Source organism: Lutra lutra, chromosome 5, assembly GCF_902655055.1.
Source record: "Lutra lutra chromosome 5, mLutLut1.2, whole genome shotgun sequence".
In the NCBI taxonomy this organism is placed as follows: domain Eukaryota; kingdom Metazoa; phylum Chordata; class Mammalia; order Carnivora; family Mustelidae; genus Lutra; species Lutra lutra.
Window position 1 is genome coordinate 67,547,023 of NC_062282.1, and position 14,924 is coordinate 67,561,946.

Here is a 14,924-nt window from a genome sequence, read left to right on the forward strand (position 1 = left end):
TGGTGCAGACAGGCTGACCTGGGGCCATGAACATATCCAGGGAGAGATATAGCAACCTGTTGGATAAAAGTGGCTAGTGTCTTTGGACAAGCGAAGGGAAGAAGGAGCAGCAGTGCAGGTAATTTGTGACAGTGAAGAGAATGCCAGCTCATCGACCACGATTTACCACCCCTGCAATCCTGCATCAGGAAAGAAGCCTTCATCAGGATGTGGCCAGGTGGAACCTTGCAGTCTCTGGATCCCAGGGAAAGAAGATCATCGGGAGGGTGGGGGTGGTGGGGGGTGGGGGGTGGAGCCTGGGGCAAAAACTACTGCCAGCCTGCAAACCGACCCATTTCTGTGGATGCAACCCTCTTAGAACAGCAGCATGACTGTCAGCACTGGTTCCAGAAGCAAGCAGGCCATGGCTTGAGCACAAAACCACTGCTTCTGGCCTGCTTTGAATGCGTTTTCTAGAAATGATGAATCTGTGGTGGTTCTACATGAATACTCATGATTGGATCTGATTTGTGAGATGTTTTGAAGGGTTACTGTGGCTTTGTAATTGAGTTTTTTTTTTTTCTTCCCCTTGGGAAGTAACTGTTCTTCCCACAACCATTGTGGTTGCCTAGCAACAGGGAACAGTAGACCAGTCACAGGGATTCTGAAGCTAAGGAATGGGGATAGTTGATGTCTGTCCCATGGACGGGGTACATCAGTGGGCCTGACTTGAGATGGGAGAATGTTATAGCAAGAAATCTGTGGCCCCAGGGTCTGAAACCCTGGAGAGAATCAGGTGAGTTCCCAGTTCCTTCTGTCGCAAAAGAACTCATGGGAATTTCTAGATAAAGGAGATCTTACTCAGTGCTTCAAAGAAAACCTTTCTTTAAAGTCTGGGGGAAAACATCAGACAGACTTTTCACCTGATCCTGGAAAATGACCCCTTTCTTTGAATGATGCTTTCATAGGGCAGGGTCTGATATACAACAAGTATTCAATAAATATTTGTTGAATGAATAAAATGTCCCTTACTTGCTCTTCTCAAAATCACACACTTACTCCAACCATTTTATTGGCATGGGGAGGGAAGGCCAAAGCCAGCCATTTACTGGAACCACTGTAATGAAATGTCACCTTCACCACTCCCTTGCCAGGAGATATCCACAACAGAAGCTAGGTCATTGCACCTCTCCTCAAATAAAAACCCAGATCATCTCTGGCTACAGACATGGACATAAAACTCACCCCTGTAATTAACTGATCTACAGTTAATCATGGGGAAATTCACAAGTAGGCACAATACACATTTCCCTTTCAAATGTAGAAATACCTGCGACTTTAGCATTTTCTTTTAAGCCTGGAATAGAAGACAGCCATATCTCCTTCGTAGAAAGAGCTAGATTGTGACAGGTGGTATCCTGTGATATGTACACTACAGCTCTGCTTAGTTAGGCTTTAAAAGTTATTTTCATTACATGAAATGTGTGGGCCTTGTTTTTATTGGCTTTTTACCTGGGGTCTATATGCTGTGGGAAATTCACAAATCCCCCAAAACTTTGTGTGAGATGTTGCTTCTATGTGCAAAAGGTCTGTGACCTTCAAAAGATTAATAGTCTTTGGGAAGGAGGGAGTCTTTTGTCTGTTAAAGAAAATGAAATTTAGCAAACGCTCATTTTCTTTTAATTTCCCTGAACACAGCACCTAAAGAGATAATATGTCAATGTGCTGACAATCCAAGAGGTGAACATAATGTTACTGAATGAAGAGAAAATGCCCTGCGATTAACAACTTTGAAATAAATAGCCCCGTGTACAGCCAGCGGGGAAGCCAAGTGAGGAGCAGGACTGTGCTCTCACTGCAAATTATCACTGGTGTTTTGGTCTCCATATGGAATCACATGGAACTGAGCATTTATGCAAGTGGAGAGCAGGGTTTTGAGCTTGGACACAGCTGAGTACATACTACCTTGGTTAACCCTTAGGTGGGTTCAGTTCAGCTCCTTCAGTTCTAAGCAGGAGCAAACTGGTCCCATGTGCCCGGTGGTCTGTTCTACTTTTCTTTCCGTCCTTCTTCTCTTCTCAGGCCCTTGAGACAGATATTCTCTACAGTTTATAGAAACCAATTGGGAATTTGCTCCTATGTTAGTCCAAGAAAAGAGGGTTAGGACTTGGATGCAATTAACCTAGGGAATAAAGAAGGCATTTTCCCAGGAAATTCTTTCCCATAAGAATTGGGTGCTCACTAGCTATATTTCCAAACCAGTTTTATTAAAATCTTTTATTCACATGGACTAAGTGGTAACGGATTACTACTCCTGTCAGAAAAAAAAAAAATGGGTAAAAAGTTTGGAAAACAGGTAGATATTTCACTGAGAGGAAGGAAATATTTATGTTCTTGTCACTTACAGAGAAAAAATGACTGTAGAGCTGAAATGTCCTATTAATACTCCCTGCCGATAGAAATTTAAAGGATTTTCTCAGTTTTTCCATGAACCCTGAAGTAAAACAAAACCTTTGCAATAAAAACAAGCTTCACAAATATGTTTGTTAATTCTCATTTGTTTTCTCTCAAGGTTAATAGGCTTTCTGAAGCTTTTTTCTCCTGAATTATGCTACAAACATGACTCGTACTGTGTGTATGCTGAGTAGCCTTGGTTACTCTGAGGCCATGACTCATGACCTTTAAATATTATTGTCAGGCAGCCAAAGCTCCCTCACTTTTAAACCAGTAGTTTTGTTTCAGGCATTATTAAAAGAAGGTGGTTTCGAATAGTTCTTTCTCTTGTACACTTGTGGCACATCTGAATATGTACATAAGGGTACTTGTACCCACAACATTTTGTTTTTTTTTTTTTTTTTTTGCTTCATTCAGTAACTATATATTAATTTCTTGGATGGTATGCCATCGGATGAATAAAAAACAAACGAAGATATTCCTTGTCTGCTAGGAAGTATCACTGAAGAGTTGCAAAAACATAGGTTGACAAATAATTATTTATGTGATGAAATGTGATCAGGGCTATAAAAAGAGACAGATATCCACACACTACTTGTGGACACAGAGGCAAGAAACAATTTGCCCGGTAGGATCAAAGAAGCTTCAGGAAGAGGTAGAATTTGAGTCATGGTGTGAAGAATAGTTAGGAGTTTTACAAACAGAGAAGAGAGCAAGAGCAGTCTTGTCAGAGGAAACAACCAAAGAAAAGGACGAACACATAGCCTGGGGCCACTGAGTAGTACAGTTTGATGAGAATATCATGTTTGTGAGAGGCACTGATAGAAGATAAAATGAGTTAGATGGGAAGAGGGGGCCCCTTATTAAGGTCCTTCAAAACCATTTGTTGTTTTGTCCAGCAACGTGATGGCAAAATTTGTTTTCCATTTTGTGATAAAGAGGTACTGTCAAGTAGAAACACCAAAATACTGGTTTTTACTGATTTGGTAGGATGAGACAAGAGCAATTACATTAGAACCCCAGCATGTCCTTCCACTGAGTGGGAATTTAATTAATTTTGTTCAATAGTCACTGATTACTTTGTGAACATTTTAAAAGGTTTTAAGGTTTTTGAAGAGTGAAAGACTTGCACAGTAACATGGAAATAAAATAATATGTTTGTTATGGAGAGAGTAGGATAGAAAATGATAAAAGTACTCTGGGATTTTAAAGTTAGGCTTATTGGTTGGCAGCAGAAGAACAAGACTGAGATTGGGGGTTTACTAAATCACCCATCTATTAATTCATTCGTTAAAAAATACTTATTGACCATCCTAGCCCTGTTCAAGATGTGAAGGAAAGAGTAACAAAATAACAATAGAAAAAATTCCCTATCTTCAAGGAGTTTGCATTTTCAGGTGGAAGGAGACATAATACATATAATTAATAAGCAAATTCCACAGTATGCTAGAAGGTGGTAAGTACAGCAAAGAAAAATTAAGCAAGGTCATGAGGATGGATAGAGGGCGGAGAGGTCAATTTTATTTTATTTTTTTTAGAGATTTACTTATTTATTTGAAAGAGAGAGAGTGCTCAAGGCAGGGGTAGGGCTGAGGGAAGGGGAGAGGGAGAATCTCAAGCAGACTCCCTCACTGAGCATGGAGCTGGACTTGGGGCTCAGTCTCATGACCTTGAGATCATGTCCCTGAGTTGAAATCAAGAGTTGGATGATTAACCCACTGAGCCACCCAGGTGCCCTGAAATATCGATTTTTAAGAAGGGTGCATATGGTAGGCCTCACTGAGAAAAGATATTTGAACAAAGACAAAAAGGGAGTAGAAAAGAGTCAAGCAGACAATTATGGAGTACATGCTCCTGGCACGAGGACTTGCGATGAGAGTCTATATGAAGAGGTTGAAGAAGAGTGAGGAAACCAGCAGGACTGATTGAGGAGAATATCAGATGAATTCAGAGAGGCAAAGGTGGAGTTGTATGGGAGGGGGAAGGAGGGAGTGGGATGGAGCCTTACCATGGATCAAAGGGTAAATGGGTGAGACATCTTTAGGACCTCATATGCCATTATAAGGGTTTGAGCTTTTATCCTGAGTGAAATGAGATCTCTGACTGGAGGGTTTTGAGCAGAGGAGTGAAATAATTTTTATTATAGTCAATGTACTGAAAATAGAATGTAGTAGGTGAAGTTGGAAGCAGAGAGCACCATTTAGGAGATTAATGCAATAACCCAGGCAAGAGCTGTTGGTAGTGTGAGGGTTGGACCAGGGTGTTAGCAGTGAAGATGGTGAGTTGGCCAGATACTGGATATATTGTGACTATAGAGCCAAGAGTTTCCTGTTGGATTAGATATGGATTCTGAGACAAAAAGAGGAGTCAAGGTGTCAGCCTGAGTGAGTGGAAGGACTCTGTCATCATCAACTGAGATGGGGAAGACTGCAAGCAGAAGACTGGAGGTAGAAATTAGGAGTTAGGTTTGGAAATGATGAAACTGAGATCTTGATTAGACATCCCAGTGGAGATGTCAAGAAGACAATTGCATGAATGAATCTGGAATTCAAGGGAGAAGTCTAGAAATGCATATTTGGCAGTGATCAGCATACAGATGAATTTATTTTTTTTAATTTTTAAAAAGGATTTTATTTATTTATTTGCCAGAAAGAGCGAGAGGGCACAAGCAGTGGGAGTAGTAGAGGGAAAGGGAGAAGGAGGCTCCCTGCTAATCAGGGAACCTGGTGGGGGCTTGATCCCAGGACTCCAAGATCATGACCTGAGCCAAAGGCAGATGCTTACCCATCTGAGCCACCCAGGCACTCCCATCTTGATGAATTTAAAGCCATGAGGTTGGATGACATCACCAGTGGAGAGGATGTGACTAGAGGAGAGAGGAGGCCTTGGAGCATGCCAAAGCTGAGAGTGCAGGGAGAGAGAAAGAACCATCAAAGGACACTGAGAGGGAGCAGCAGGGGGAGGGCAGAAAGAAAACCCGAGACCTTAGGACATCCTGGAAGCCAAGTGCAGAGAGCCTGTCAGGGAGGAAGCAATGAATCATGTCAAAAGCTGTCAAGTAAAGTGAGATGTGACAAATGATCACTACAACAGTGATGTGGAGATCGCTGATGAATTAAATGCAGTTTCTGTGGAATAGTGCTTGTGAGAGTCTGGATGGAGAGCTGCCTTAACAAAAAACAGGAGAGACAGTGAGAATATATCCTCGTTATAAAGGGGCTCAGGGTAATCAAGCAGAAAGTAAAGGGTTAAGAGGGCTCAAGATGCAATAAATAACAGCATGTTTGTAAACTACTGGAAATGATCCTAGAAAGAGAGATTGAGTGACCAACAGTGTAGGAGACAAAGAATTCCCCAAGTCTGCTGTTTTGCAGGATGATAGGCTTTCTTCCACATTTTCCCTTTTCTTTTTTTAGTTGAAATAAGAGATTTTGCAGGTTTTCAGAACAGACTGTACTGTTCAGACTGCTTATTCTCAAGAGAACCTTTAAAGGCTATTTTATCTTCTTTGAGTGAAGTTTACATTCCATAGTTTTGATTTCCTTTAGAAAAGTTCAGAAATTGACATTTGGAGGAAATAACTTTACAACAATTACCTTCAATAACACAGTGTAAAGATCTATTTGATGTGGGGTGTGTGTGTGTATACAAGTATGCGCACACCTGAAATAAAATTTTGGAATTCTAAACTCTTACTTTATTTCAGCACCACGTCTACAAGTTCAGAGTCAAATATACAACAAAGGAACAAAAAACCGGTAAGAGATGAAGTTTGCCTGAATTCTTTTTTTTTTTTTAAAGCATTACAGTCAATAAAACTGAAACTTCTTTAATTAATGCTGAGACTTTCCTGATGTAGTTTGCTTTCTCGTTTTATTAGTAAGGATTGTAAAAATAAAGCATGGAATATCTTTTTGTCTAGTAGAATGCGGCCAAGTGGGCAGAGTGCCAACTAAGCAATATTACTGGGCAGTAGGGAAGTTAGGGGTGCTGTGGTGTGGCCCTACAGTATCATAGACATTCTGGTTACTCCAAAGTCTTTGCTTGTATGTGAGGAAATTCTGGAATTCAAACAAGGTACAGACTGGGTAAATCACATTATGTGGTTTATTTAGGCTAAGGGTGAAATCACAGTCTATTCTAGATATTTCTAGTTCATGCTTTTTCAAGTGGGATGATGGCATACTTAGTTCTGACCCTTGAGATCTTGTCTCTTCTGTGAGAGCTCTTATGCCCTCAGACAGCGAGGTTCTTTTTACCTGAGCCTCATCTTGTACCTATCTCGGCCTCAGATAGCAAGTGTGAAGGCTGTTGAGAAATGTTGCAGCTGGGTGATGGGGACATGGGAGCTCATTACACTAGTCCTCCACTTTTATGAGAGAATTTGAGAATTTCTCTTAAAGAAAAAATAAGCTATCTTTACACCCCTGATTCAGTTTTAGTAAGGATCCCCTAGACTCCACTATAGACATTTCTGGAACAACCCTTTTAACTCTAATGTACCCTGTAGCAGTGTGGTATGGAACAAAGATCACAGGGCTAGGAATCAGGCCCAAGTGTCTCACCTCCAATCTATGTGACCATAACCAAGTCATTTAAGCTATCAGGGTCTTGTATGTCATCCATAAAATCAGGATGATGAACTTCTACTTTGAATATGATGTTTGGATTGTGGAAATGGTTGGTGTGCCTACCGGTGCACTGAAGTATAGTTATTTAGAATCAATAGCATTCCAATGGGCTCTCCTGTGGGCCAGGGGACTTTGCTCTTGGATTTCTTGAAGTCTTTCTGAATTCAGCAGCTCTGCCCTACCACTCCCATCCCATCTCAGCATCACCAGCTAAGAACTATTGACCTAGTGAAGTGCATCTCCAGAAGCCCATTCCTGTCCTTATTTTTTCAAAAACATTAACATCTCTTTTCTGAGTTACGTTCACTTAACCTGACCCCAGACAGACTGGTTGTATCTCTGAAATCCATAATTATCTTCAGGAGGAGGGTATTGTTAAAGAAATGGACGTCAAGGGAGGCCAGCTTAGACTAGTAGAACATGAATTATATTAAAAATCTACTTGCTAACCGTAGTGATCCTTTAATCCTACATTGCCTTTTTTTTTCAGCTGGCAAAAAAAGAAAAGCCCAATAATGAAGATTTTTAATACATATGTTGGAGCTGTTTATAATTCTGTTGTCCACAGAGAAAGTATTACTCACGAGTACCATATGAAAACATTTTGTTTCTCCTCTCGGAACCCTTGGATTAGCAGTTAAATTGCAGTTTTGGAAATGAGAGACTTCAGCTCACCAATTCCATTTACTGCCTTTCCCTCTAACAATGCTAATCAATTAGCACCCTAGAGATAACCCTCTGGTTGGCTGCATATGACACGGCAAAGGACAAGGTGCCAATTACCACATGTAAGATTTCTGCCCAGGGCTCCCAATTAGCTTCCTGGAGTTCAGAATCTAATGCTTTCAATTTACATTTAATACAGTTGGGAGCCCTGGGGCTGCACGTAGCTGGTTCTACAGTGTTTTTACATTTCCAAAAGAATACATTTAGCTGGAGGAGGTTAGAATTAGAGATCTCAAGGCCATAAGACATCCACAGTTAGTGCTGTCTGCTCATCACACAATGCCTTTCAGGTCTTGCAACTCTTAGAATGGTCACTCAGCGGAGCCCCATTCTGCTGTGTACCAGGCGGTACACACTAGCTTGCAGGTGGATCCCAAATGCCTCTTTTAAACAGTGGCAGTTTGCTTGTGCCCAAGACATTGACACTGAAGGATGAAATCTGTTGAATTCTGTGAGGATGTCTCCACTGCCCACATATAGAAACAAGCTCCTCCCATCTAGATATCTGGACATGGTGGTTCCCTATTTTGTCTTTACTATACTCTTCTTTGAATACTACTTTAATTTTTGGACTCTCCTGGTAAACTACATTCTTAGAGGGAGAACTGGCCTTTCTTTGTTCATCTCTATGTCCACGGGACAGAGTCTGTGAGAGTAAAACAGCACTCAGTCATCATTGTCTGAAACAGAACAAATGGACCGAGCACTAGGTATAGTCCTAGGTGATCAACAGAGGCCGTCCTGCTGATTCCCTACAGCAGCAGAGGGCGGTGGGTTTCAGAATCATCACTCTCTTACTGACACTTTCCTTCTCATTATTACCACATTAGACATTAAGAAATTGAGATTCGGGGAGGAGGGGAACGATTTCAGCTGTTGAGTGACCAAGGAATATGTGTGTACCCGATAGGAGGAACATCCCAGCATAATGAGGTGTTAGTTTTTTTTTAGATCCACAACTCAGGGGCCAGGTTGTCCCTGTTTATCTGCACCCTATTCTTCTGGGCCTGTTGGAGGATGCGAATGTTATTTAAACTGTTGCTTTTGCTGCATTTTAATATCTTCTGACAGAGAACAGCTAGTGCATATAAATCATCTCATTCAAAGCTGTTTAGGAAATAAAAATTCTATTTCAAGGAGGCTTGACCTGAACCGGATACCTGGCTCAGGATTTCTCCCTCTGAACTATTCCTGCCAACTGTGACACACGGAGATGAATTATGTAAAACACATGATGTCACTGGTTATGTGACATCCTCCAAAAGTGAGGATGTGGGCCTGAATTCATCAATGCTAGAATATGTATGAAGTAGTTCGCCCATTGTGCAAAACTAAGCTTATTATAAAACCTCACAAACCCTTTAGCTTCCAAGTTGCAATTTAGTGATGACTTCATTAAAGAATCATCTTAGGTACCAAAAAAATGAAAGCACCTTTTAAAAAATTTTTGTGAGGTCAAATTCATAGCACACAACATAGAAAGACAGATCTCCAAAATGACCTTTTGGAGTAGCTGACAGGTTTTTGCATTTGATAAACTGGGCAAGGCAAGCAATGCCTTAAATTGTGTCAAATTGTATAAAATCTGTTCTTTTAATACTTGGTATGATATAGCATTATGTTTGTAGGAAGCAGGTATTTCGTCGCATTCTCATATTTCTAAATTTTAATGTTCTAAAATGGCTTTCAGAAAATTCTTCCCATTAAGGACCAAACTTTCAAATCATTTGTTAATATATCACTTGTGTTTTAAAGGACCATTTCAAATGATTTAAAGGAAATATTCCTATTTATTCTTAGAATGAGATCAATATAGAACTCTATTTCTATGTATATTTAAACAAAGATTTGTGTCTATTTTAGAAAATTGGAGATATATATATATATATTTTTTCACTTTAATTCATGAGAAATGATGTTACAGAATTTTCTGTTTTGGATTTCTTTCTTTCCTCTGTTCTTTCTCCTTCTCTTTTTTTCTCTCTTTCTTTGCTTCCTGTCCTCCCTTCTTTCTTCCTTTCCTTCCTTCCTTACTCTTTCTCTTTTCCTCCCTCCCTTGTCCCCTCCCTCCCTTTCTCCCTTCCTTCTGTCTCTCTTTTACTGAAGTAAACTTGACTTTTGACATATGTACAAACCAGTCAAGAGAAGGAAACTATCGGGGCACCTGGGTGGCTCAGTGGTTTAAGCCTCTGCCTTCAGCTCAGGTCATGATCTCAGGGTCCTGGGGTCGAGCCCCAAGTCTGGCTCTCTGCTCAGCAGGGAGACTGCTTCCCCCTCTGTCTGCCTGCTTCCTCCTCTCTGCCAGCTTCTCTGCCTACTTGTGATCTCTCTGTCTGTGAAATAAATAAATAAAATCTTTAGGAAAAAAAAAAAAGAGAGAGAGAGAGAGAAGGAAATTATCCATCACCCTCAGGAGTTTCTCATACTCATCTCTCTCACCCATTTCTCCCTACCTGGCTATAGACCATTCTCAAAGAAGCATTGGTTTGCTTTGTGTCACTGTATATTATTTTATGTTTCCTTGAGCTTTACATAAGTGGAGGCACACAGTACATACCCCCTTTACTGGCTTCTTCCACTTGGCCAAACTATTTTGAGCTTCATCTATGTTGTAGTGTGAATCAATAATTCATTTTTATTGAATAGTATCCCACTGTATTGAATGTATGTTTGTTTATTCCTTCACCTGCTGGCTGACATTTAGGTTATTTCCAGTGTTTGACTCGTACAAATGAAGTTGCTATAAACATTCCTATACAAGTATTTGTGTGGACATATGCTTTCTTTTCTCTTGGGTGAATACCTAAGAGTGAAGTGCTTGAATCATATGGTAAATATACTTCTAATTTTCTTGAAAACCATCAAACTGTTTTTCAAAGTGGTGGTATCATTTTATATTTCCACCAGCATGTCAAGAGTTTCAGTTTATCCACATTCTCTCCAAGCCTGGTTAGGGTCAGCCTTTTAAGTTTCAGCCATTCTGATAGATGTAGCCCTGTCTCAGGGTGGCTTGCATTGGCATCTCCTTAATAGCTAATGGTGTCGAGCGCTTTTTCTTGTATTTCTTTGCCATCCTTATGTCTTATTTGGTGAAGTATATATTGAAACCTTTTGTCCCTTTCTTGCATCTTATTATTGGATTAAAGTTCTTTATGTATTCTAGACACAAGTAATTTTTCAGATTATGTGTTTTGCAGTTACTTCCTCCAGTCTCTGGTTACTCTTCTCATTCTCTTAACAGTGTCTTTAGAAGGGCAGAAGTTATTAATTTTTATGAAGTCTAATTTATCACTTTGTACTTTCATTTATCAGGCATTTGGTATCTGATCTAAGAAATCTTTGCCCAAGGTCACAAGTATTTTCTCTTGTTTTCCTCCAGAAGTCTTCTAGTTTTAGGTTTTACATTTAGATTAATTGATTGATTTTGAGTTCATTGTGCTTGATGATGACTCAAAGCTGAGTCTCTCTCTAGGAATTTCCCTCAGCTGAAAAAGCTCTGATGCTCCAGGGTCATCCCTCTTCATGGGATCATCTTGTATCCAATGAGTGGTTGGCCAGTCTCTTTCCTTAGACTGAAGACAAGACCAGGTCTCTTTCCTTAGAGGGTAATTCTGAAAGGCAGACCTACTTCACAACCCCCACAGAATTGCTGAGGCTGCTGTTGCATTTCTGCTTCCCCTTCCTTTACAGGTGTCACTCCCAAGAGCCACCTCCAGTAATCTGCTCCCCAAGGGAACCTAACCTAATAGAATCACAAAATCAAAATAGGTCTAACCTAATGCATAAGGTTTTGCAAATGGAAATTCATAGGAAATGCAAAACAGCCATTGTGCTATCACTTAGGGCAAGACAAAAGATGAATCAATACTGTCACTGTCATTTTGATAGCCCTTCAGAGAAATATTCCTTCATAGAAAAGATTTAATGAATATACATTTGCAGAATTTAAGGAAGCAGAATATTTAATAACATATGATAATGTCCATTTATTTGATATAAAAAATGGATTTTCTCCCCATAAAAGAATACAAATAGTATAGAAATTGGGTCTTTATTTCTGGGGATAACTGCTAGTTATCTAGATAGTATCTAATATTACTCTCTCTGGAAGAGTAATGTTATCTCCCTGGAGGCTGGGATGTGACATAACATATCCAGTGCAGTTTTTACCCATCATTCAACCTCTCATACAGTTTCTTTCATGTTGAGATTTTGTAATAATTGAGGGCCTGATTCATATCATCCTCTCCTGTCCCCACCCCACGCTGTCCCTGTACAATCATCTCAAGCTCATCTAACCTAAACTATATAGCTTGAATGCTATACATAAGCAACTTCAACAGAGATTTCAGATCAAGTAGTGTGTCACGTGGTGGCAGTGATGCTAGACTAGCAGTCAGTGAGAAAGATATTTATTCCTTTGGTCATTATCAAGAAAGACCAAAACTTTCATTCATTTCAATTTAATTTGCTTGTCATTAAAATTTTTGCAGGCTATCAGTTACAGGTGGCAAATGGCTTAATATTTTATTTAGCTGAAGAATTTATTTCTTCTTTACAACGTCCATCCAAGGTGTGATGGAGAGGGACTCTATTCATCGTAGTTACTAAGAGACCCTCTGAATGGAAACATCACCTAGGAATGTACTTCTGCAGTCCTTGCAGGTAGCAAATGAAAGAGGCATAAACTGGAAGTTAAATGCACCACTTCTCCTATTTTATTAGTCAAAGAAGTCATGTGGCTTAAAACAGCTTCAGAAGCTGGGGAGGTGAAATCATATCATGAGCCTAGGAGAATTTTCAGAAATATGTTCGTGGACAAAAATTACAGCAATATAAAACTACTTAAGAAAAAAAAAAAGAATCCAATCTAAGGAAAAGAAAAAGAAATGCTATAGATAGATACAAGAGAAAACATTAGTTCTAGAATTTCTCATTTTAATAATAAGTTCTTTTAACTTGAGAACATAGGCATAAGAAAGATCTTAGCAGTTCAAGATGAGGTTGGCCAAAGCACTGGGAAGAGTTCTTTAGAAAATGATCCTTCACAAGCAATTGGGCCAGATGACCTATTTCGTTTTAATTCTATGATACAGTACATGTATAAGAAACAAAAGGTCCTGTTTTCACATGCAAATGTTTTCCTTTATTTTTTTTTTAAATGTCAACAGGCAAAGAAATTTAAAAAACATGTGGCACTGAAACAGATTGTTTACAGATAGGATGTTTTTCAGAATTTCCCCAAGAGGCATCAGTGGCTGAAGCATTTGAGTGTCTGCAAATTTGTTTCATCAAATGCCCATGACATTTTTTTCTCCATTTGGCTCTTTCAAATGGCAAAGAGTTTCAAACAACGGGCACTATTTGGGGAAAGCATGCCAATTTGTGCTGTGTAGTGCTGACACATTTTATTTTCTGTGAGGGCGGAAATGTTGAGAAGTCTATATGTATAGAAGGAAGGAAGTTGTGAAATACAAAAATGGGGCAGAAGTTAAATGTATACATATTTAAATAGATAAAATATAAGTACATATTTAATTTACTTCCGGGGCTACTCTGAATTAGTACTCCGAATAAACCCAACTTTCATGTAAAATTTGCTCAGCGTCTCAAACCCGAAGGTTTAGACCAGAGGAAGATATGGCAAGGGGGAAGTGTGTTTTCAGACTATCTAATCAATCAGTCTGACTCTGAGAGCACACTTCAATTGCTGTGGTCTGAAGAAAAATAAAAAAACTTCAAAATTTCCCTGAAAAAGAATATCCTCCCAAAGGGCTAGGACATTTATTCAATGGAGCCTTTCCCAAAGGAGTATGTCTCCTTGAGACTGGAAGAGTGACCCCTGAGGGAGAAGCACAAGGATGCAGGCTCTCAGGGATTAAGCTTGGCCTCTGGCTGCCCTCTGTCTCATTAGGCAGATAGAATAACATCGGCTTAATTCGTTTTGATAGTTTTGTCAAACTGAAATTTGAAGCTGGGAATAATAGCCCAGGTCGTTGTGTCAATAGCTGAGCTGTTTGTGTTAGATCAAGTATCACAGTCAATTAGTTATTTCAAAATATGGCTAATAATCTGTACTCAATGAGGTTCAGAGAAATCGAATGTTTCTCCAAGTTTTGATTAGAGTTTACTTCTTCACAAAGTTGATTCTCTCCTTGGACAGATTTATGCATTAATACACAAGGATGAGAAGCTAATTTAGTCTCTGACTATTTATGAGGCATTTATATACATTCAAAATAAGTAATAGAAAATATTTGTACTATTTATTACAAATAATAACCCTAATTTGTTATGGTCTCATATAAACCAGTGAGGAAAAAAATCAGTCCTTAAAAAAGAAAATGGACAAAGGACACAAATCACAATTTACACAAGTCTTGGGATATACAGATATCTAATAAGATGTCCAAATTTGCAAATATCATATAATACATCCAAATAATAGAAGGCAAAGACACTAAAATTTTTAAAATTTATTTATCATATTTACTTGTAAGTGTGACAGATATAAAAAGCATTCAGAAGGAGGGGCAATATAGTAATGGCAATATAGTAATACTCTGAACTCACTCTTCCCACAGACACACCCAATCTATAGCTACATATGGATCATTTCCCTCTGAAAAGATCTGAACACTAGATGAACTACTTTTTAAAGCAAAGTATCAAAGGACCAAAAGGTATGGGTAGGAGAGGCAGAAACATAGTCTCATAAGCCTTTCACCAATTACCAGAAACACAATAGGGAAGAATCTCATCAGACAGGCATGTCTCCTAGAGGAGCAAGGTATTGGTATTCTGCACTGGGCACCCCAGCTCCTGGTATCTGCACTGGAAAGATGGGCTGCCAATATACCCGACTTGGAAAATCAACAGGGCAGATGTCCAAGAATCCCAAAGTTCCAGAGGAAACTAAAATTTCCCCTTTTGGGGGGCTCACATGTGGTTTCATCCCAAGACCTAATGAAAACATAGCTTGAAAAGTACCTAGAGTACATGTGAAGGAGATTCATTTGATGATTTTGAGGCATTGGCTTTGGGGTGGGGGTGGGTAGGGGATCTCTGAGACACTACTCAGAGATGGAGGCATTAGGGAACACCATTGTTGCACTTTCCACATAGCCTGCTAGG

The 14,924-nt window shown here is 39.5% G+C and overlaps 1 protein-coding gene across 4 annotated transcripts in view; it reads left to right on the plus strand.

Annotated features, from left to right (window-relative positions):
• The first annotated feature begins 283 nt into the window (after nucleotides 1-283).
• Nucleotides 284-14,924, plus strand: part of CCDC192 (coiled-coil domain containing 192) — a 204,915-nt gene continuing 190,274 nt past the window's right edge. For 3 of the 4 annotated variants that reach the window (XM_047728991.1, XM_047728992.1, XM_047728993.1), the window contains exons 1-2: nucleotides 284-775; nucleotides 6,140-6,191. In XM_047728991.1, the coding sequence (XP_047584947.1) occupies nucleotides 714-775; nucleotides 6,140-6,191 (114 nt within the window). In that variant the 5' untranslated portion in view covers nucleotides 284-713. Of the gene's footprint in view, nucleotides 776-6,139; nucleotides 6,192-14,924 lie in introns of those variants that run through there. The other variant, XM_047728994.1, reaches the window with a different exon arrangement.